Below are 19,993 nucleotides of genomic sequence, written 5' to 3' on the forward strand. Positions count from 1 at the left end.
CACGACCCGAAAGGCCAGTGGCGACAGCTCTGCCGAAACCTCGCCGTCTGGGGGCCGCGGTCTTCAGTCCGATTCCCCAAAGGTGTGTGCAGCCGCAGCACCTCCCAGCGCCTCTGCCCGCTCCAGCCTTGGAGATCTCGAGCCTCCCATAAGGGCTCCCACCGGGACACCGCCGGGAGCTCAGCCCTTACGAGACATCAGAGACTCCCCGCCGGGCAGCGGCCGGCCTCGCGCCGCAGGGGCCCGCCGCAGGGGGAGGTTACAGCCACCTCCGCCCAATTTTGCCACCCTGTACCGCAGTGGGGCGTCAGCAGCGCCAGGCAGCCTGGCGGGGCCCTCCGCCCCCGCGGCGCACATCTGGCCAGCTGTGCGCCCCGCCGCCGGCTGCGCGCTGACATCAGCGCGGCTTCCTGCCCCGCGGCGCCGTGCGCTCGCCCCCGGGAGCCCCGCGGCGCCGGGCCGGGCGAGCAGCAGGAAGCCCAGCGCCCGCCGCCCCCGGGGTGCCCTGGCCCCGCCATGGAGTCGGTGGCTCTGTACAGCTTCCAGGCGACGGAGAAGGACGAGCTGCCCTTCCGCAAGGGCGACACCCTGAAGGTACGGCCCCGGCGGGGACGGATGCTGCTGCTTCGGGGGCCGGAGCGGCACCGGCACGGCTCCATGCCGGCGTCTTCCTCGCGCCCGGCTTTGCCACTTCTTTGGGGCTTTGCCTGGGGGAGCAGAGGCGTCTCGGAGGGTTTTGGGGTGCAGGGCAGCAGCGCCAGCGGCGAGGGGTACCGCTCACCGTGCCACCAGCCGCGTCTCCTGCGAGGTCCCGGCTCGGCCCCATGGACCTGCCACCCGGGTGGTTTCACCCAACCTGCGCGCGGTGCCAGGCCCCAGCTCGGAGGGACGTGGGGATGCGCAGGGATGTGGGGATGTGCAGGGACGCGGGGATGCGCAGGGATACGGGGTCCATCCACCCCCAATGATGCCTCTGGACCCGACTCCTTCCCACCACAGCTCCATCCCCATGGCCCGGCTGCAGGAAAAAAAGGGCTGCCGCAGCCGCAGCCGGCAGGGAATACCTTCGCTGCGGGCGCCCGGTGGCTCCGGCCCCCCGGCTGTGCGAGCAGGGCCAGCGGCACCAGCCGTTCTCCGCCGGGACCAAAACGCTTTTTCTCCCCTGCCCCACGGAGGCCTTGAGGGCGTTGGGGACGCTGCAGCGAGGAGGATGCACCCGGGCGCCAGGCGGGGCGCTGGGCTCGGGACAGGCTCGCAGGCACCCGCCCGGCTTCCCAAAAAGCCACGAAACATCCCTGCAGCTCCGCAAGGGGATGCGGGGATGGGGGGGGGGGGGCCGTGGCGGGCTGGCGGAGAGCGGGACCCCCGGCAGCGCCCCGCGGCCCCGGGGAGCGCAAGGACACGGCCCAGCGCCCCGGAGCGGCCGTGCGCACGTCCTGCGAGCCCGGCGCCGCCTGCCCGGCGTGTTTTCCCCGCGGCCCCCGGGGTTTCGCGGCGGCGGCGGCAGCGCCCCGGGGTTTCGGATCCTGTTTGCACAGCTGTACGGGCTGCACGGGGCCCCTGCGTGGGAGGCCGGGAAAACGGTGCCGCGCGGAAGTGGGCGTCAGCCCTCCTGCTCGCCCGGGGACGCTTCCTCTCGCTGCACGCGTGCCACCGCCACCGCCGCCGCCTGTGCTCGGCCCCGGGCGCCGGATGCCCGGGGGGGGGGGACACGGTGCCTGGGGCGCAGGGCTGATGCCCTGTTACCCCCTTTGGCATCGCCAGCAACTTGGGGCGGAGGACGGGCGTCCCTCTGCAGCCAGCACCGGCGATGAGCACGGCCCGAGCGGCGCCGGCTCCGTAACCGCAGCAGCCCCGGCCCTCGAATGAGCCCGGCTTTTGCAAACCGCTTGCAGAGCCCCCCCTTGGCGCAGGTTTCGGGGTGGGGGGACACGGGGCGGCCAATGCACGTGACCCCTCCGGCGGGGGACGGCTGCCGGGTGACACCGGCTCCTCTCCCACCCAGATCCTCAACATGGAAGACGACCAGAACTGGTACAAGGCCGAGCTGTACGGCTCCGAAGGCTTCGTCCCCAAGAACTACATCAAGGTCAAGCCTCACCCGTAAGTACCGTCCCGCCGCGGGACGTCCTCTCCCCCCCCGGCCCGGCAGCGATCCCGCCGGCACCCAAAGGGCTGCCGCGAGCTGGGGTGGCCCCGTGCGGGGGGAAACCGAGGCACGGAGCGGCGGGGCAGCGTCCCCAGCGCAGCGATCCCCGGAGCCCTGCACAACCGCCGCATCCCCTGCGACGGCCGGCAGCACGGCCGCGTCGCCTGCCGTGCGGAAATCCATCCCCGCGCGGGGCCGCCCGCTAAACGAATGATAACTGGGGAACAGCGAGCGTTTACGGGATTACCGCCGCATTAGGCGCAATCCTGTTACGGCGTCACGAAAGCCCAGCGTAATCCACCCCGTTTCAACCCGCGCGTTACGTATCGTTATCCCCCGGCAAATCGCCGTTAAACGCCGTCGCGAAACCTGCTCAGGGCCCCGTGGCCCATGCGGAAACGCTCCGGCCGCAGCGCCGGGCGAACGGGCCGCCGGAGACTTTCTCCTTCGTGGAAGCCAGCCCCGTTTCCGCAATCCGCTCGGCCCAGGCGGATGCCACGCTCCTGCCTCCTGCCGCGAGACTCCAGCCCCTCCGGGAATGTCACCCCCTGGTCGGTGCCACCGGGCAGCTCATCCCGGCCGCAAATGTGCCCGCGGTGCCACGGCTTCTCCGACCGCCAGCGGAGCGGTTTGGCTGCGGATGTGTCAGGGCTGAGGGTGTCCCCGTGCCGCCCGCGCGGCGAGGCGGAAAGGGAGAAGCCCCCGGGATGCTGCCGGCCGGGGCCGGGCTGACGCCGGACGTCCTCGCAGGTGGTACGCGGGCAGGATCTCCCGGCACCTGGCGGAGGAGCTGCTCCTCAAGCGCAAGCACCTGGGAGCCTTCCTCATCCGCGAGAGCGAGAGCGCCCCGGGCGAGTTCTCCATCTCCGTCAAGTAAGCGGGATGCGGACGGAGCGCGGCGGGCCGGGATGCGGAGGAGCAAATTGCCCTCGGCATCGCCAGGGTGGAGGGCTGGGGCACCGCGGGGTCCCCGGCAGCTCTGCGCCCGGGCGCGCGGCGCTGTACGAACTCGCCCGGGCAGCGCCTGCCCCCGGGGCCTCTCGCCGTGATGAGAGGGCACGGCGCTGGGCCGTGCGTCACGAGCGCGGCCGGTCCCTGCCCCTGCCCCGGGGCCTGGCAGCGGCACCAGCCCCGCAGATCCCTGCTGCACCGGCACCCCCAAGCCGCTGCCCCCCCCTCCCTACACCCAGGGGGGCACCGGCACGCGGGGACGGCGCGGGGAAACCAGCCTGCGCCTTCCCCCTCCGGCCCGGGGGTCCGGGAGCCCAAGCCCAGGCTTTGCGACCTGCTCCCGGCCCGTGCCAGGGCTGCGCTGAGACCTGCCGCTCTCGCTGCACTTGCTCTTGCTGGGAAGCGGGAGGATGAGGAAGGAGGGGACGCAGCCGGAGGGCTCCGGCGAGGGCATCCCCCGGCGCGGGGCTGCAGGCAGGCACAGCCCCACGGGGCAGCCCCCAGCCCCCTCCCGAGCCCCCCAAAAAGGCTCACTGAGGGCTGGAGCCCCCCAGCGTGACCCCGCTGGGCAGAGGCCACCCACGGCCCCGCAGCGCCACCGAAAAGCCCTGGCACTCCTCGCCACCGGGTGCAGCCCTGCTCATTCCCAGGACTCCCGGAGCTGGAGTTTTTGGGAAGCCCCTCTCCCCCCAGCTGCCTCCTGTCCCCGTCTCCGCACCCAGTGCGGCAGCCGCTGGCCAGGGCTCAGCCCCCGTCAGCCCTCCCCTGCCCCCGGCCGTCCCGCTCCCCGGGGCCAGTGGGCACAGGAGGAATTTGAGCCCAGGCGCAGGCTCCAAGGAGGATTTTAATGATGGCCTTCAGCTGTGCGTGGGATGAGCTGTGGCAGGTCTCAGCACTGCCTCTGCCCCCCCAACCCCGCTGCACCCGGGGGACCCTCGTGCCCAGCCGGGTCACACCAACACCCGGAGCCGGGCTCGTCCCCAAAAGCCATCCAGAGGCAGCCACGAGGGTGAGCTCGGGGCAGGGGGGATGCCACCCCGGGGATGGGGATGGGGAGGACGAGCATCGCCCCGCGGCAGCGAGTCTCCTGCCGCGGGCGCCCCGGCCCGCCGGGTGACGGCCCGTCTCTGCCCGCAGCTACGGGCAGCACGTGCAGCACTTCAAGGTGCTCAGGGAGCGGAACGGGAAGTATTTCCTCTGGGAGGAGAAGTTCAACTCCCTCAACGAGCTGGTGGACTTCTACCGGACCACCACCATCGCCAGAAAGCAGCAGATCTTCCTCCGAGACGACGACCAGGGCCCCGAGGTACCGGCAGAGCCGCGGCAGGGCACCGGGGGGGACCCGGGGGGGGGCGGCACATCCCGGCCCGCCGGCTGCTCCGGTTCTGCCCGGCAGCGGGGGGGTGAGGGCGATTTCGCTACCGGCAGCCAGACCTGGCACCTCTGTCCGTGACGGATCACTCCGACGGCCCGTCCGTCCCCCGCCGGGGCCAGGCAGCGGATGGGACACGAGGGATGCATCCCTGCTGGCGACTCCAATGGGGTCCGGGAGAGATCTTGCATGTGATGCCCTTGGAAAAGTGCTGTTGTCCCATGAATTCCTGCTCTCCTGCAGCACTGTGCACCCAAAGATAAAAGGGCAGCCCCGGGGCAGCCGCTTGCCCGGGAGGCAAAAACGGAGCCCTGGGAGCGGGGCCGGGGCGGCTGCAGTGCCAAGGATGGACCTGGCATGAGGGGAGGGCGGCCGAGGCCTCGGGGGGGGCACATCATCCCGAGGCACTGGCCGGCTGCCTTGCAGGCGGTGGGAACAGGGAGTCCTGCACCCCAGGGCTCCCCCTGCACCCTGGGGCTTTTCCCTGCATCCCAGGACTTTTCCCTGCACCCCGGGGCTCCCCCTGCACCCCAGGGCTCCCTCCTGCACCCTGGGGCTTTTCCCTGCATCCCAGGACTTTTCCCTGCATCCCAGGGCTCCCCCTGCACCCCAGGCTCCCTCCTGCACCCTGGAGCTTTTCCCTGCATCCCAGGGCTTTTCCCTGCACCCCGGAGCTCCCCCTGCACCGGTTCCTGGCCTTGTCCTTGAGGCAGGAGGACCGTGGCACCCTCTGTCCCCTCGGCTGCTCTCACGGCTCCTGGATGCGGCCTCCGGGCTGCACAGGGGCCCCAAAGCCGGAGCAAAGGCAGAACCGCGGGGCCGCGAGCATCGCCGGGCGGCCGCCCCGTGCCGGGCGCTCGGGCAGGGCGGCCGCACGCAGACGGGCACCGGAGCCACCGGGGGACACGGCCCCCTCTGCCTCCGCCCCGCCGCCGACGCCTGCCTCCCCTCTGCTCCAGGTGAGGAGACCCAAATTCGTGCAAGCCCAGTTTGACTTCTCCACCCACGACAGCTCCCAGCTGCCCTTCCTCCGCGGGGACATCATCGAGGTGCTGGACTGCCCCGACCCCAACTGGTGGCAAGGGAAGATCTACGGGCGCGTCGGCCTCTTCCCCCGCAACTACGTGCACCCCATCCGCAAGTGAGCCGCCGCCGCCGCTGCCGCTCCGGCCTCCCGCCCCGCCGGCGGCACCCGTCCCCACGCTGGCTGCCGCGCGCCCCAGCGCCCCGTCCCGGCGCCGCTGCCGCCGTGCGAGCCGTAAACCCCCGCCGCGGCTGCGGGGAGCGCAGAGCCCTGCAGCAGCCTGCGCGAAACCGGCCAAGGGGCCCGAAAAACTCTTCCGGAGCAGCCGGAGCCCGGGGTAGGAGCACGTGCTCTCCTGGGATGTGCGCGTGCCTCCCCTGCCCCGGGGATGCCAAAACCCTGGGGCAAACCCCGCTGGGGATCCGCACGCCGGCGCGGCTTCTCCCAGCCCTTCGCCGGGGCCACCGCGTCCGGGCGGTGCAGAGGGACGCGGTCCCGCAGGCGCCGGTTGTAGCTGCAAATTGTGGCATTTCTGGGTTTTTTGTTGTTGTTTTTTAATTTCGAGCTAATAAAGTGTGTTTGGATGAAAGCCTCAAGCGGGGCTGGTGCTTCCGCGCCTCTCCGAAGGGCGCTCACCAGAGCCGCCGCCGGGGCCGCCTTCACACGCCTGCCGCTCTGCTGCGCTGTCGCTTCTCCCGCTCGGCTCCCACCAGCCCCCAGCTCCACTCTGGGCACTGGCCCCGTTCGCCATGCGTGCGCACCCCCCCCCCCAAAGCCCTCGCCCCGGACACCAGCTCCCTCGCTGCCCCCCAAAAATGCCCCCCGCCCTCACCAGACCCTCGCACCAGGACGCCCTCAAGGTCCACAGTGCTGAGAACGCCCAGCTCATTGCACTGGTGGAAATTTCCCACGTGCTAAATGTGACAAATAATAATAAAATATCGCCCGAATCCCCATCTTTCCTGCTGCCCCCCCCGCTCCGTCCCTCTTCCTCTGCGGCCCCTTGGCGCGGCCCCGCGGGGCCGGTGTGCGGCTAGGCAAAATAGGCGTAGCAGAAAACGTTGACGCACACCAGGACGACGGCGTTGACGCAGCAGACCCTGGCCCAGAAGGGGCTCTCCGCGGCGTCCCTCAGGGCCGCTGCCGGGGTGCCGCGCGGGGAAACCTCCCGGGATCCTGCCCCGGAGAGAGGGACGGCGTCGGGGACGGGGCTGCGGCAGCCCAGCCCGGTTTGCAGCTGGGGAAACTGAGGCACGGGGCGCCCATCGCCTCCCGCCAGCCGTTCCGGGCCGCMCCCCCCCCCCCCAAGCCGGAGACCCCATCCCGCGGGACTCACCGCCGTCCGCGAGCGGCAGCGGCTCCCGCGCCAGCGTCCACCACGTGAGGTTCCTCAGCTGCAGAGGGAGACGCCGGTCAGGAGGGGCCGCGGGGCCGGATGCCGGCGCGGGGCCGGCGGGCCGGGAGGGTGCGGAGCTCACCCGGGCGGGGGGCGGCGGGGCGCTCAGCAGGCTGCCCCCCACCGCCACGGCGCCCGCGGCGGCGCCCAGCAGCGGGGCGAAGTGCAGGTAGTGGAGGCGCGCCAGCAGCGCCGGCCGCTCGTCGGGCTCCCCGCAGCGGGGCGCCGGCTGCGCCACCTCCAGCGCCATCCTGGCCAGCCCCAGCGCCAGCCCCGCCGTGAGGCCCCAGAAAGCCCCCTGCAAAGCAAAGGTGAAAACAAACCCCCCCACACCCTGGGGGACCCCCTCGCCGAGGGCGCCGCGGCCGAGGCTCCCCGGCGGCGTCCGCACCCGCGGGTGCTCCAAGGCACCGGCGCGTCCCCGCGCCGGGCGCCTACCTGCTCGTTGGCGCGGGGCCAGAAGACGGCGAGGACGAAGACGGCGGCGACGGGAGGCGCCAGGCAGCTGGTGACGGCCTGGATGTAGACGTAGAGCTGGCCGCCGCCGGAGCTCTGCAGGATGGGGATCCAGACCACACTGAGGGCCACCAGCGCCACCGTCACCACCCTGCGAGAGGCAGCGACGCTTGCGCTCGTCCCGCCAGCATCAGGAATTCCCTCAATTCCCAATCCGGCAGTCCGGCTCGCAAAGCTCGCACGCGGCGCTGCCGTGATCGCACCGCTGCCGGCTCCATCCCGGTCTGCGAGGGGTGGCGAGAGCTCCCCGGGGTGGGATGCGAACTGGGACCCCTCCACGGGGAGATGCCGGGTGACGGACACGGGCGCTACAAGCAGCTCCAGCCCCGCGAGCGGCCCGGCAGCCCGGCCGACTCGGCCGCGGAGCCGGATTTGGGCTGGCGGGGTGACGCTCCCATTGCCCAGGTTTCCCCCTCCGGCGGGAGCTGCATCCCCTAACGCGCGGCTAAAGAGTCCCAAGCCAACACTCCGGTCCGGACACACGGACACAAGGTTTATCCATCCCCAAACGTCAGCCCCGAATCCACCCGAAGGGCCCAGCCGCACCCTGCAACGTCACCCCCGTCCGCAGCAAAGGCCAGTGGCCAAACCCTGGCTTTTTAAGCCCAATCTGCGCACATCGGCCTTGCTAGAGGCGAGGAGCTGAAAGGGGGACAAACCCCGAAAGCAAATCGAGAAACAGGGATCGAGTCGCTTAGCAAACCGGGGAGAAGCGGGGCCGGCGGAGCGTGCCGCACGTTTGGGGCCGGGCCGGGAGCGGCTCTGCTCCGCGGCTCAGCGCCGCCGTATTTATAGCTCGGCCCGGCTTGTTTACAGCTTCGCAGAATTACCTAAATCGCCATCTGCTCATCTCGAAAAGCAGAAGTGCAAAGGGGAAAAAAAAGAAAAGAAAAAAGCAGCAAAGCGGCTCTCTAAACGCTCGGTCCCTCTTTGCTACCGCCTCTCTGGCGCTATGGAAAGAGGAAGCAGCGCAAGTGCAAAACGCACACCCTGGCCCTGGGGGTAGGAGAAAAACCCCACGTTCGGCGCTTCTCGAAACCCCAGACAACGCTAAAAAGGTCATGGGGAAAATGTAGGTGCGTCTGAGCGCCCGCGAGGGCGGCTCTGGGGGGGCCGCTTGGCAGCGGGGCTGCCCTCGGACGGCCTCGCCGCGCCGGCATGGACCTGCGGCCTCGCTGCGCTCCGGCGTTGCGACCGGCCCTGGGAAGAGCCCCGAACAGGTCTCCCCCCTTTTCCCGGGGTCTCGGGGCAAAGCAGCCAGCTCGCCGCCTGCCCCGGCACGTCCCCTCGGCCGGGGCTGGATTCGGGGTGTCCGGCGTGCAGAGCCCCTGTCCGGACCGTGCCGCCCCCGCTCCCCGTCCGCCCGCGCTGCAGGAAGCCCCTCCGCATCCCCCGCATCTCCTCCAGCCCGGCACAGGGCGAGCACAAAACACGAGTGGGGATTTCCAGTCGGATGACATTGCCGTGACGTGGGCACAAGTCACCAGAGCCAGGAGGTCTTTCCAGTCCTACGAGCTTGACATCCCGCCTCCGGCGGCACGGGGAGCCCCGCGGTGCCGGGTTGCCCGTCGGGAAGCCAGGCAGCCCCCCGGGGCGCTGCTGTCCGGCCCCGGGAGAGACCGAGCTGCTTCGAGCAGCCTCAGGGCACCGCTGAGAAAGTCACGGGTGCTCAGCTAAATCCTGCTGGGTTGCTGGCTGGATCGGCCCACGACTGCCGAAAATGATGTGAAACGGCTAAACAGAGCGCCTGAACTGCATCCCAGGCGGAGAACCCGTCCCCGGCGCGGCACCTCGTGCCGTCCCTCCGCTCGCAGGACACCGGCCGCTGTTTCCTAGCCTCCCCTTTCTGCTGAACAAGCAGAAATTGCTTCTCTCCACGCGCTAAGCTGGATGGAGGGCAACCAGCGGGGCCCGGGCCATGCCCACCACGGCAGCCCGCGTGCCGGCTGCATTCCCGGCCAGTCTGTACCCATTCCATCCAGCTACTGACCTGAACGGTCATCGTTTGCTATATCCATAGGTGGAACCTATCCATTTCCTTAGCCCCCACGAAGGATTTTTTCCTAAACTCCGACGGGAGCACGTTTGCTGTTCATAAATACGTCTGCTTCAGCGTCGTTCCCAGCGTCTCAGCTGCAGGGGAGACTTCGCCCAGGAAAACCGCCGGGGAAGTTCAGAGCGAGCCCGGCCAGTCGCACCCCGATGGGTCAAGGGCAAAGCAGCCGCCGCCGCTGCCACGGGACCTCCCGGGGCTCCAGGTGCAGGAGCGCGCGGAGAGTCTCGCCCTGCGTTTTTGCTAAACGACATTTCCTCCTCTCCTAACCCTCCTGGCTGTGCCGGGGGGCCGGAGGTGGCCCCAGGCGCTTCCCCCTCCAGCCCGCAGCCGCATCCGGCTGCAGAGCATCCGGCCCCGCTCCCACCGGCGCCGGAGGGACCGGCCGGGGGACGCCGTCCCCGCGCCCCCGCTGCCACTGCGGAGAGCGGAGCCACCCGGCAGAGGCGTTTCCCAGGGCCCGGCTCAGCTCGCACAAATTGCCCGACGCGCTAATGAATTGCCCACGATTGATTGCAGCAGCGATTCCTGCCCCGGGCAGGCAAAGTCCTCTGCAAACCCTCATTAGCTGTTCTCACCAAAGCTCTCAAGCGTTATTATGCCCATTTTTATAGGCACCGAGCGGAGGCGTCGGCAGGCCCCGAGACACGCACACGGGCTCCCCTGCCCTGCCGGGTGCGGACGGGGTCCCCCGAGCACCGACGGGCAGGAGGCACCTCCGCGACCCCGCTGCGTCCCCCGGGCCCGGCTGGCGGATGAGCTGCGGCCCCGGCTCCCTCCCGGGCTGTTTGCAGATGGAGAGTGGAGGATGCCAAGAAGCCCCAGCTCCCAGGGCCACCGACCCACCTCACTTCGCCCAGCAAAACCTCCCTGAAGTGCAAAACCAGCCCAGCCAAAGTCCTGACCTAGATTCCCTCCAGCTCCTCCACCAGCTGCTGCCGTGGCCCTTTTCCACCCGGCAGGCCAGGGGCCGAGCTGATCCCCGGGCGGTTTGCTGGGATCCGCAGCCTCGGCGGGGAAGAGCAGCAGCAGCAGCTTCCCCAGGAAACGGGTGCAAGGCAGCCACAGGAGAGGCTTTGCACCGGCCCAGGGAGGGCAGGATCCAGCCCCGTCCCACCAAGCGCTCCGAGAGCCCCATCTGCATTTCCAGCACTTTCATACCTGAAATAATCCGAGGGCTTGGTTTTCCTTTCCTATCCGCAGTGTTTTCCAGCCCGGCTGAGCGCAGGCACTTAGCTCCTGGGCACCAGCGGCAGATTACAGAGCGCTGGCCCAGCTCTGTCTGCCCAAAACCCAGTGTCTCCCCGAAACCCGGCCGGTACCTGCCCACCAAGAGCAGCTCTCGCTCGCCGGCGCCCGGCCTCAGCCGCCTCCAGATGTCCATGGTGAAGAGGGTGCTGCTGCTGTTGAATATGGAGGTGAGGGACGACATGAGCGCTGCCATCATCACCGCGATCATCAGACCTCGCAGCCCTGCCGGAGGAGAGGGGCTCTCGGGAGCGGGAGCGGGAGCGCTCGCATCCCCCAGGATCGTGCCACCCCAGCCGGGTTTCCCCAGGGCCGATGAGCCCCAGCCGGGGATGCCGGCGCCTCCTTCCCGCAAGCAACCTACCGCTGGGCATCAGCTCGACCACCAGCTTGGGGTAGGCGATGTTGGAGCAGCCCACCGCGGCGCCGCACACACGGACGCACTCCTCGGGGTCGACGCAGGCGACAGCATCTGGGGCGACACAGAGGCAGGGTGAGCGCGCCGGCAGCCTCCCGCGGTCCCGGGGAGCCGCTTCCCAACGCCCTCCCCAGGGACTGCCACGAGGAGCGGCAGATCCCCCGGGATATTTATCCCGATCCCGCAACCTCGTCCCTCCCTCCCCGCAGCCTCGGGTCCCTGCCAGCCCCAGCATGGATGGGACCTGGACCTAGAGCATCGCCTGGACCTTGAGCATCACCTGGACCTCAGAGCTACCTCTCATCCAGCCCGGTTCAGAGTGACATGCAGAGATGTGAGCTGCCCACCGGGCACGAAACGGCGGTAGGAGCCCTCTCCACGCCGGGGGGGCTTCCAGAGCCAGGTCAGCCCCTGCCCAGGACGTGCAGCTGCAACGGGGGGCGGCTGAGCCCAGCGGGGAGCACTGCCCGGCCCCGGCGCCCAGGTCCATGCACCCCGTTCAGGGGCAATTACCTCCGCACGGGCAGCACCCAGGCGCGCTCGCTGCAACGCACATGGCAGCTCTCCAGGACCGTCAACGCCCGATTACTTAGGTGTCTCAATGGGTGCTGAGCCCTCTTTTATTGTCATGCTCATAAAATATTGAAATGGATGGCAGTTAATGGCAGGCATAAATATTAATGGCCTGGCTGGCTCTCGGATCTGGATCCTTGCCCTGAGGAGCGCAGGGCCTAGCACGGGCTCCCCTGCGCAGGTCCAGCTCCGAGAGCATCGCCGCTGCCCTCCTGCCATCTCGGCCTTCGTGCATGGGGCTGGGCACAGCCGCGGGCAGCCCGGGGAGGGCAAGCACAGGCACAGCCTTAGGTTTGGTCTGGAGGGCTCTGAAATCCTGAAGGAAACTATTCAGGAAGCCCCAGATGAGGACAGCTTGGCAATCCCTGTCCTAGGAGCACGTCAAGAGCCAAAGGTCTTGGACCAGATGCCCGCCTGGCCCTGCACCCGTGCCCAGCGGTGTTGCGGGAAGGATATGGCAATGTGCAAGGATCTTCCTTGGGTTACGCACACCCTCTCCCTGGCAATCCCTCCTCATGGCTTCCCTCGCGGGGTTGCTGCAGCCCCCCGAAAGGGTTTTGCTGGGAGTCCCCCCCATCCTCACCTCTTACACCACCACAGACCCTGCCGGTAACAACCCCAGGCCTTTAGTGAAGGAGCGTGGGGCAGCGACGCTGCAAGTCAGCAGACTACACGCAGCGCTTAGCAATTCACAGGGAAGCTAAACCCAGCCTCGGACGCGCTTCCCGATGGTGAAAGCCTGCGCTGGGGCTCTGGTGACTCTGTCTCCCAGCAGCTGTGAGTAAAGCTGCTGTCACCGCTCCGTGCCTCGGTTTCCCCCTCTCTGCAACACCACGCTGGGAGAGGCTCCATGCAGACACCAGGAGACCTGCGGGTGGAGGACGCTCCAGAGGGCAAAGCGGTGTCTGAATATTATAACCCAGGCCTAGCCACGAAATAGCCACCCAAGGGCTTGGCCCCCCCCGTGGTGGCCCCCCGAGCACGTGGGCAGCCGAGCCCGGCAGGGGAGCAGGAGGTCCAGCAAGGCCGCGAGATGTGCCCGGGTCCTGGGGCTGGGAACTCAGCCCTTTGCACCCCAGTGCCTCGCTTTGTCATTATGCCCTTCGCTAAAGATGGGAAATTAATTAGCAGCTTCAGCCTGTAATTAGTTCTTCTCTCTGCAGCTCGGAGGAAGCGGCTGCTGCTCCTGGCCGCGGGGCCGCGGCTGTGTCTGCACGGCGGGGACGAAGCCGGGATGGAGGGAAGGGCTCTGCCTCCGCGCCGGGGTTAGCCCGGGGCCAGGGACACACGCAGACGAGCGCGGCGGAGACGTGGGGCACCGAACCAGTTTGGCAATGAGGATGCGCCTTCCACGCAGCGAGAGCCAGACAGCGACCTGCCCCTGCAAACAGCCGGCGGATTAGAAAGGAGCTGCCGTCTCTTTCCGCGTGCTGGTGCTACGCTGCGTTCGGGCGTCCCTGACCCCAGGAGCCAGCGTAAATCAGAGGAGAAAGCCGGATGCGCAGGCAAACACCCCAAAATGACAGGCCGGGCCGGCAAGCCCGGGCAGCGCTGAGCTCAGCGCGACAGGCTGTCATTAGCGGCGGCCACGCGGTGATGTCAAGGAAAGGAGGAGGAAAGCGCAGCGACGGCGCTGCAGCTCCGCGGCGGCCTCGGGGGCTCCCACCCCGTCTCGCTCAAATCGCCCCGGGGAGCTCAGCCAGGTGACACGCCACATCCCGGCCGGCTTACGAAGGGCTCCGTGCCCGGAGCCCGTGTCCCAGGGTGGGCTGCCCTCTCCGCGGGGAGCCAGGGATGCGGCGCCCGGCTTTGCCAACCCAGCACGGGCACCCGGAGCCCCGTTTGCAGCACGGGAATGCTGCAGCTCTGCCAGGCGGGATGCAGGAACCAGGCAAGAGCATCACTCGGTCCAGCCCCAGCTCCCAGTGCCTCCGTGCCACTGCCGATGCAGGCAGTGATCTGACCTGCGAGCACACGTCTTCCCTCCTCACGCTTAGACCAACCCCGCGTGCATCAGGCAACGGTGCACCGCCATCCCAGCTCCCCCTGGCCAGCACGGCCCGTACGCGGCATCCCCTCGCGTTACCTATGGGGTGCGATTTCCCACGTGCATCAACCCCGCCGTGCAATAAATCACGAGCGTGCGCACACACCCCTGTAAAGAGCCTGCGAATCTCCTTGCACAACAGCTACTACAAAACCAGACACGGGGCCAGGCGAGCCTGGCTGAAGCGGGCACGACGTCCCTGCGTTGCAGTGGCGCGGCGCCAGGTCCTGCTCCGTGGGGTCACCCCGTCACGTGCCTCTCCCCTGCGTGTTTGCGTGGCCCGCCATCCACGTGCAAGGCGCTGCATGTGCACCATCTCGACCCCAGAGACCCCCTGGGCCTTGCCAAACCGGAGCACGAGCAGGAACCAGCACAGGGGGACGTGACTCTTCTTTCACAGCAGTGCTGAAGCAGCCCAAGCAAAGGAGAGGCGACAGGAGATCACAGCACCAAGAGGGACAAAGGCCAGGACCACCAGAAATGAGGTCCTGCAGCTCCCCAGGACAGGGCAGGGAGGCTCCTTGCATAGGTGCCTGCCAGGTGCCCGGATTTATCCCCTTTAGCAGGTGCAACTCCATCACCCCCCCGCCCAGAGCACATCCAGCGCCAGCAGTTAAGGGACCAGCACCACTTTCTAAATAGTGCTGGGATTTCTTCCAAAATACCCATTCCTCAGCAATATGCAGGAACACAGAAACATGGATCTGGAGGGACCTCCCAGGGTGCCCAGTCCCCCTGTGCACGAGGACAACAGGGACACACCACGCACAGGATCCAATGCCGAAGGGCAGAGCCCATGGCATGAGCAGGAAGCAGGTGAAGGGCACGGTCCCCCTAGCCTGGCAGGGACACTGCCCCCAATCCAGTGTCCAGTGTCCAGTGAAAGGGAACGTAAGCACAGGACACCCCCCTCCTGTGCCAACCTCGCTCACAGCCTGCAGCGGCTGTGCCCACTCTCCGAAACTCCTGAAAGGCAGCAGTAAAGAAACCCTTCAGCCTCACAAGGCGACTCATGAGTTGGGAAAGGAGAGGGGTAGAAGAGCAGAAGGAAAACCCCACAGCACTGGATACGAGGAAGGACGGTCCGGTTTTCCCTCCAGCACCCTTGGGCTTTGCTGCACATCTCGTTCCCCAAGTCCTGGCACAGATGTCACGTCCTATCACCAGGAATTCCCCACTTGGTCAGTGCAGCCTTTCCATAAAGTCATCAAGCTCTCTCTGAAACACCTCGTGAATCAATATTCACTGTGACTTGAGCAGTTCCTTTCTCCCTGTGTCCTACCCTAAACATAGGGCCGTCAAGTTGCCGTGTCCCCATCGGCAAGGGCCCACACCCAGGCTGGCACCACTGTAGGGCGATGCCCTCTTCTCCTGGGCACCCCCATGTCCACGCTCATCCCATCGCCGTTCTCCCTGCTGGAACATGACAGGTCGGAGCTGGGCTTGAGGCAGTGAACGATTTCTTACCGAGGGCATTAGCAAGGGGGCTGATACTGCCTGGCTCCACCAAAAGGCCTCCTCTGAAACATCCTCAGGCGCGTTAGCATGACCTGGGCAGGCGCAGGGCATCCCCAGCATGTGCCCGGCTCCTTCCTGCCCCATTGCCGCCAATCGCAGCCGCTGCACAAGCGTGTGCCACACTTTGCCTTTTCTGCTATTTAGTTTTCATGATGACCAGCACCAGCATCTGCTTCTCTCTCCAGCAGTGATTGACATCTCCTCGCTATTAGCAGCAGCCCCCCAAGATTTGGCCCCCAAATTCATGGTCTAGGTCTTACCCCAGCTCACTGATGTACCAGCAAACTGCTCTCTGGGAACACCAAGAGCAACCCTTCTCCATCCACTGCTTCTCTCTGGTGATACTCCTTGCATCGTCCCCTTCTCCCTGCTCCTTCAGCAAACATCCTTGACAGGAGACTCAAATCAAGCCTGCTACTTCAATTTAAGGTGAGAAAAGCTGCTCTGTTTCCCCTAAGCAGCACATTATTGTAGCTTAAACAGAAAAGGATATTAGCTCAGGCTGCTATAACCTGTTTTTGAGAAGGTGACGCTGGAATTTCTCCTTTTCTGGGTGCTTCCTTCCAAATCCGTTCTAGGTTTTGCGCCTCGCTGAGGCGAGCACGCTGGAGCGTTTGGAAGGAGCCACGGCACGGCGCGCGCCCCAGCCCAGGCCAGGCCGGCGCGGATGATGAAACGTAAACACGGCTGCAGGATCGAGCAGTTTTGAAGCTGCAGGCGTCCCGGTAAACACGCCGCTTCGCCTTAGGACGCTGACTCAAGCGGGGCTCTTGTTTACACGGCTGCGAATCCAGATTAATTCCACGGAAGCGCATGGAGCTAGACACAGCCCATGGCATTTATTTCTGCACTGGTGCGAGAATCTGACCCTGATTCTTGAAATTCTTCATCTCGAACGGAGCTTTCAAGCAAAAAGCTCCACATTTCTAGCTTGTGATCACTGACTGACAGATCCGGGTTGGGGTTTTTTTTGTCCATCTCCCAGTTATGAACACAGCGTGTCAGAGCAAGTTCTAGTATGGTGCGAGACCGTGTCCCTGCTCCAAACCTCCCACCAAAGTGGAGAAGCGTTTACAACAGCCACGGCACCCGGGAGCTGCTCGCTGGGACCCACCTTGGCTCCGAGCTCCAACATGAGCACGGGGATTTGTTATCCTTGGCACAGGAGGGGTTAACAACGAGACAGAGATAAACTTTCCTGGAAAATATTGACTTATCCGCATGCACACAAAGAGAGAGGGAGCGATTTCAAAAGAAAGCTGCTTTTTTTTTTTTTTTAAACCATGCAAACCCCTCCCCGCTTCCCAGCGAACCTCCCGCACCGGGAGGCTTTTCGGAGGACCTTCAGGCAGCTGCACGGCACCGTACACCCGGCCAGGCTCAGCTTGCACCCCAGCCCCTGAGACGGAGCGGGAGAAGCGCCGCCGCACCGTGCCCGGCCGGGGAAGGGGAGCCGGCGCGGCGGGTGAATCAGCTTCCCGCACCGCCGGGCAGAGGCGCGCGCGCCGCGTCGGCCCAAAGAGTTAATGGCCCAGCAAAGCCGGGGAATGTGTGAAGGCAGCATGTGACTTCAGGTGGGGCAGGGCGGAGCAATGATTCACTCTTTTGCTTTTCCTCTTTTCACTTCTTGCTGTTACCTGTCCGTCTCGGCATTGCACACAGGCAGATCCCCGAAATAATCGCGTTGCCAGCCGGGGAGATGCCCAAGAGGCTGACGGAGAAGTTTGCTGCAGTGAAACCAACCAGTTGACCCAATTCTGCAGGATCAATACCTGGGGACAACTTTTGGGCTGAGAAATCCTGCTTTCCTGGGCCCTTTTTTAAGCAGCTATTTTTTTGTTTTCCATAGTGTTTTATTCTATTTTATTCTATACTATTATTTGTTGAAAGAGAGAAGGATGAGACCAGCGTGGACCTGACGGTAGAAGACTTACCAGGTTGGGCCACCCCTAAAGAGTCCATGCGTGCCCGGGTGTGAGTGGGGTCATTTCCCCCATCGTACAGACCCAGGTGCAGAGAGCAGCAGCTTTCCCTGGGGTTTGCCTTGCGCGGAGGCCCTGACTGCTGCTCGGACCTAGGAGTGAACGAGGAGCCGATTCCTCCTTGCTGGAGGAGAAAAGGTCCGGAGTCCCAGGAACACTCTGCCAAGCAAGCAGGAGAACGGAGAGACACGTTTCTACAGCTGTGCCTTGAACTCGGGGAGGGAGAAACAAAACAATTGTATATTTAAAGACTGGGAAATAATTGATTTCTTATTTATTGTCAGCAGCTGGTGCTTCCTCGGCATACAAAGCTCTCTTTGGAGGGCATATCAGTGTCTGCAGTCACCATGGCTTTCTCCCAGGTGCAGTGTCTGGACGACAGCCACGTCAACTGGAGGTCTAGTGAGTCCAAGCCCGAGTTCTTCTACAGCGAGGAGCAACGCCTTGCCTTGGAGGCACTGGCCTCCCAGGGGCCAGATGCCTTTTACGAGGTCCTGAAGAAGGAGAATATCAGGGACTTCCTCTCTGAGCTGGAGCTAAAGAAGATCCTGGATACACTTGAGACGTATGACCCAGGCTCTGAATACATCCCACGCCATGGCAGCAGCACGGGGGACAGTGAGGACGACCGCAACAGCCAAGGGAACGAGCAGGACGTGGCCCCATCCCTGGAGTACTGGCCGCAGAGATCTGATCGGTCCATCCCCCAGCTGGACCTCGGCTGGCCCGAGACCGTCGCCTACCGCGGGGTCACCCGCGCCACGGTGTACATGCAGCCACCCATCGAAGGGCAGGCTCACATCAAGGAGGTGGTGAGGAAGATGATCTGCCAGGCTCAGAAGGTGAGGCGTTCCCCGGGTGCTGGGGCAGGAGTTGGTCTGGGCTGTTCTGCCAATGTCAGGTCCTAAAGTCTTGCTCAGCCAGGCAATACGCATCCTCTGGGAACCTCTGCCCAAGCAAAGGCATCAGGGTAAATCATTCTGGTTTCCTTGTTAATTCAAAGTAATCATTAATCTGGGATAGGTTTTTGCCGTTAGCCTGGTCTAATATGCCCTGGGAACAGTGTGACCTTTCCATGACTGCTACTGTAGCTGAGCTAGTCCCAGGGTCTCTATGTAGTTCTGAGGAAAAGAAGGGAGAAAAATTGTTTGAGCTGCTTCACAACTCCAAGCCCAAGGTCCCAGCTACATCCCAGTCATTATTTCCGGAGCACAGTGTAACTGTGTGCGGCAACACGCGGTAAGTGAAGGAGCCAGATTCGGCCCTAGGCAAAGCCGTGAATGCCACTGGTCTTGCACCGACTCATATGAGGGTCAAGTTTGCCCTGAGATTGCCATGTTGCTCCAAGTCAGCTTCATGCTGGCTTTAAGAGAGAAAAGATAAGCTGATGTGCAGCACAAGCCAGGGGAGATACTGAGGGAGAACCACAACTAACGGCTGTCCGAGCTCTTTGGGTTGGGATTTGGAGACTTGTCCTCGCTGTGGCAGCAAACCAAGGAGCAGAGATCTGGGAAGGATCAGCAATCATGTCAGACTGATGTCATGGCATGAGGAGAGGGGAAGGAGGGGAGCAGATAGGAGAGGACCACATATATTGAAGGCCAGCTGTGGGGGGCAAAGGCCACTGGTATTTCCCGGTGGCCCAGTGCCAGCTGAGAACTGGAGGAGGGGTTGGTATCTGCTGGTTTCACGGTGTTGGTTGATGGCCAGTAAGCTCTGTGTGCTCAGTTCCTGGAGAAATTCAGCCTTGGGGGAGGGAGCATCTCATCCCAGGAGACGGTCCAGCAGTGAAACGGGGGAGAACTGCTTCTCCCTCCCTCCGCCGGGGTCCCAGGGGAGCAGGACGAGCAGATGCGCAGGTCAGAGCTCAGCTGGGTGGACTCCTCTTCCAGACTGGGACACAGCCACAGTGTGGCAGGCTCAGGTCAGAGCTGCCTGGCTCCAAAGGCCACCGAACCGTCACCACATGCCCCTTCTGGTTGCAGGGCAAGTGCTGGCACTTGCAGAGGACCTTTGGATCCTGGTGGGAAAGACGAGAAGCCTTTATCCAGTAGCAGGTTATAGCCAGAGTCTCTCCAAGATCCGGTAGCCAGAGGGCCGTGTATTTGAGTGAGCACGGCAAGTTCCCAAGGTGCCCGTGCTGAGGCAGGAACCCTGATCTCCAAACATGTCTGAACCAGCCGGGCACACGGGCTAGCGGGGACGGCCAAGCTCTGCTCTCAGGGATGCAGGAGATGGGTGGTGCTGGCTGCCAGGTGTGTGCAGGCCTGCTCCAAGGCAGGAGCCGTCTTTAGGTACTGGCCACCACCTCCCCTTTCTCTTGTGAACGGCAAGTTGATCCTTACCTGCAACATTTTCCACTCGGAAAGGCTTTGCAGTGGGCCGCTCTCACACTGCACGGAAACAGAGGGCTGATTCTTGCAAAGGACTGAGCCCGCGGGATGCAGCATGGGGAGAACTTTCCCATTACTAAGAATGCCTCATCTTCAGATCTTTCCAGCTGCCTCTGACCAGGTTTGCAGGTCCTGCCCGGCTTTGCCTACTCACTGCTTCCTGCCTGCCCCCACACAAATGGCATCTCCTGACTCATCCTTTTTACAGTCCTCCTCCCGCTCGGTGGAGCCAGGCGGCTGAGTCAGGCAGCTGCCGGCCTGGGTGCCTCCACCATCCCCACCTCCTCTTGGATCGTCTCCAAGCCTCCTGGATGCGCTCATGGCCAATGTTGCTGTTCTTGTCATGTAGGATC

General features: G+C 65.1%; 3 protein-coding genes across 6 annotated transcripts in view; 2 read left to right on the plus strand and 1 right to left on the minus strand.

Annotated features, from left to right (window-relative positions):
* The first annotated feature begins 443 nt into the window (after positions 1-443).
* On the plus strand, positions 444-6,092 carry GRAP (GRB2 related adaptor protein). Of its 2 annotated transcripts, none has more exons than XM_026083085.1 (5): positions 444-594; positions 2,006-2,103; positions 2,900-3,022; positions 4,238-4,406; positions 5,432-6,092. In XM_026083085.1, the coding sequence occupies exons 1-5, from the start codon at positions 517-519 to the stop codon at positions 5,615-5,617; spliced, it is 654 nt and encodes a 217-aa protein (XP_025938870.1). In that variant the 5' UTR covers positions 444-516; the 3' UTR covers positions 5,618-6,092. The 2 variants fall into 2 exon arrangements, with proteins under 2 accessions (XP_025938870.1, XP_025938871.1); XM_026083086.1 differs by lacking the exon at positions 444-594 and adding an exon at positions 1,700-1,913.
* Positions 6,093-6,456: 364 nt separating this feature from the next.
* Positions 6,457-19,993, minus strand: part of SLC5A10 (solute carrier family 5 member 10) — a 49,938-nt gene continuing 36,401 nt past the window's right edge. For 2 of the 3 annotated variants that reach the window (XM_026083097.1, XM_026083096.1), the window contains 6 exons: positions 11,074-11,181; positions 10,784-10,934; positions 7,331-7,499; positions 6,975-7,190; positions 6,829-6,890; positions 6,457-6,626 (listed from right to left, as the gene is read on the minus strand). In XM_026083097.1, the coding sequence (XP_025938882.1) occupies positions 6,530-6,626; positions 6,829-6,890; positions 6,975-7,190; positions 7,331-7,499; positions 10,784-10,934; positions 11,074-11,181 (803 nt within the window). In that variant the 3' untranslated portion in view covers positions 6,457-6,529. The remainder of the gene's footprint in view (positions 6,627-6,828; positions 6,891-6,974; positions 7,191-7,330; positions 7,500-10,783; positions 10,935-11,073; positions 11,182-19,993) is intronic. The other variant, XM_026083098.1, reaches the window with a different exon arrangement.
* Positions 17,595-19,993, plus strand: part of FAM83G (family with sequence similarity 83 member G) — a 22,200-nt gene continuing 19,801 nt past the window's right edge. The window contains exon 1 of the mRNA XM_026083095.1: positions 17,595-18,089. Within this exon, the coding sequence (XP_025938880.1) occupies positions 17,595-18,089 (495 nt within the window). The remainder of the gene's footprint in view (positions 18,090-19,993) is intronic.

Source organism: Apteryx rowi, unplaced genomic scaffold, assembly GCF_003343035.1.
Source record: "Apteryx rowi isolate R43461 unplaced genomic scaffold, aptRow1 scaffold_6, whole genome shotgun sequence".
Taxonomy (NCBI): Eukaryota; Metazoa; Chordata; class Aves; order Apterygiformes; family Apterygidae; genus Apteryx; species Apteryx rowi.

What these genes read in the sequence shown, in the direction of transcription:
- GRAP (XM_026083085.1), top strand. Translation starts at nt 517, where the DNA reads ATGGAGTCGGTGGCTCTGTACAGCTTCCAGGCGACGGAGAAGGACGAG. An exon ending in ATCAAGGTCAAGCCTCACCC is followed by an intron (nt 2,104 to 2,899) that starts GTAAGTACCGTC and finishes ACGTCCTCGCAG; the next exon opens with GTGGTACGCGGGCAGGATCT. An exon ending in GAGTTCTCCATCTCCGTCAA is followed by an intron (nt 3,023 to 4,237) that starts GTAAGCGGGATG and finishes CTCTGCCCGCAG; the next exon opens with CTACGGGCAGCACGTGCAGC.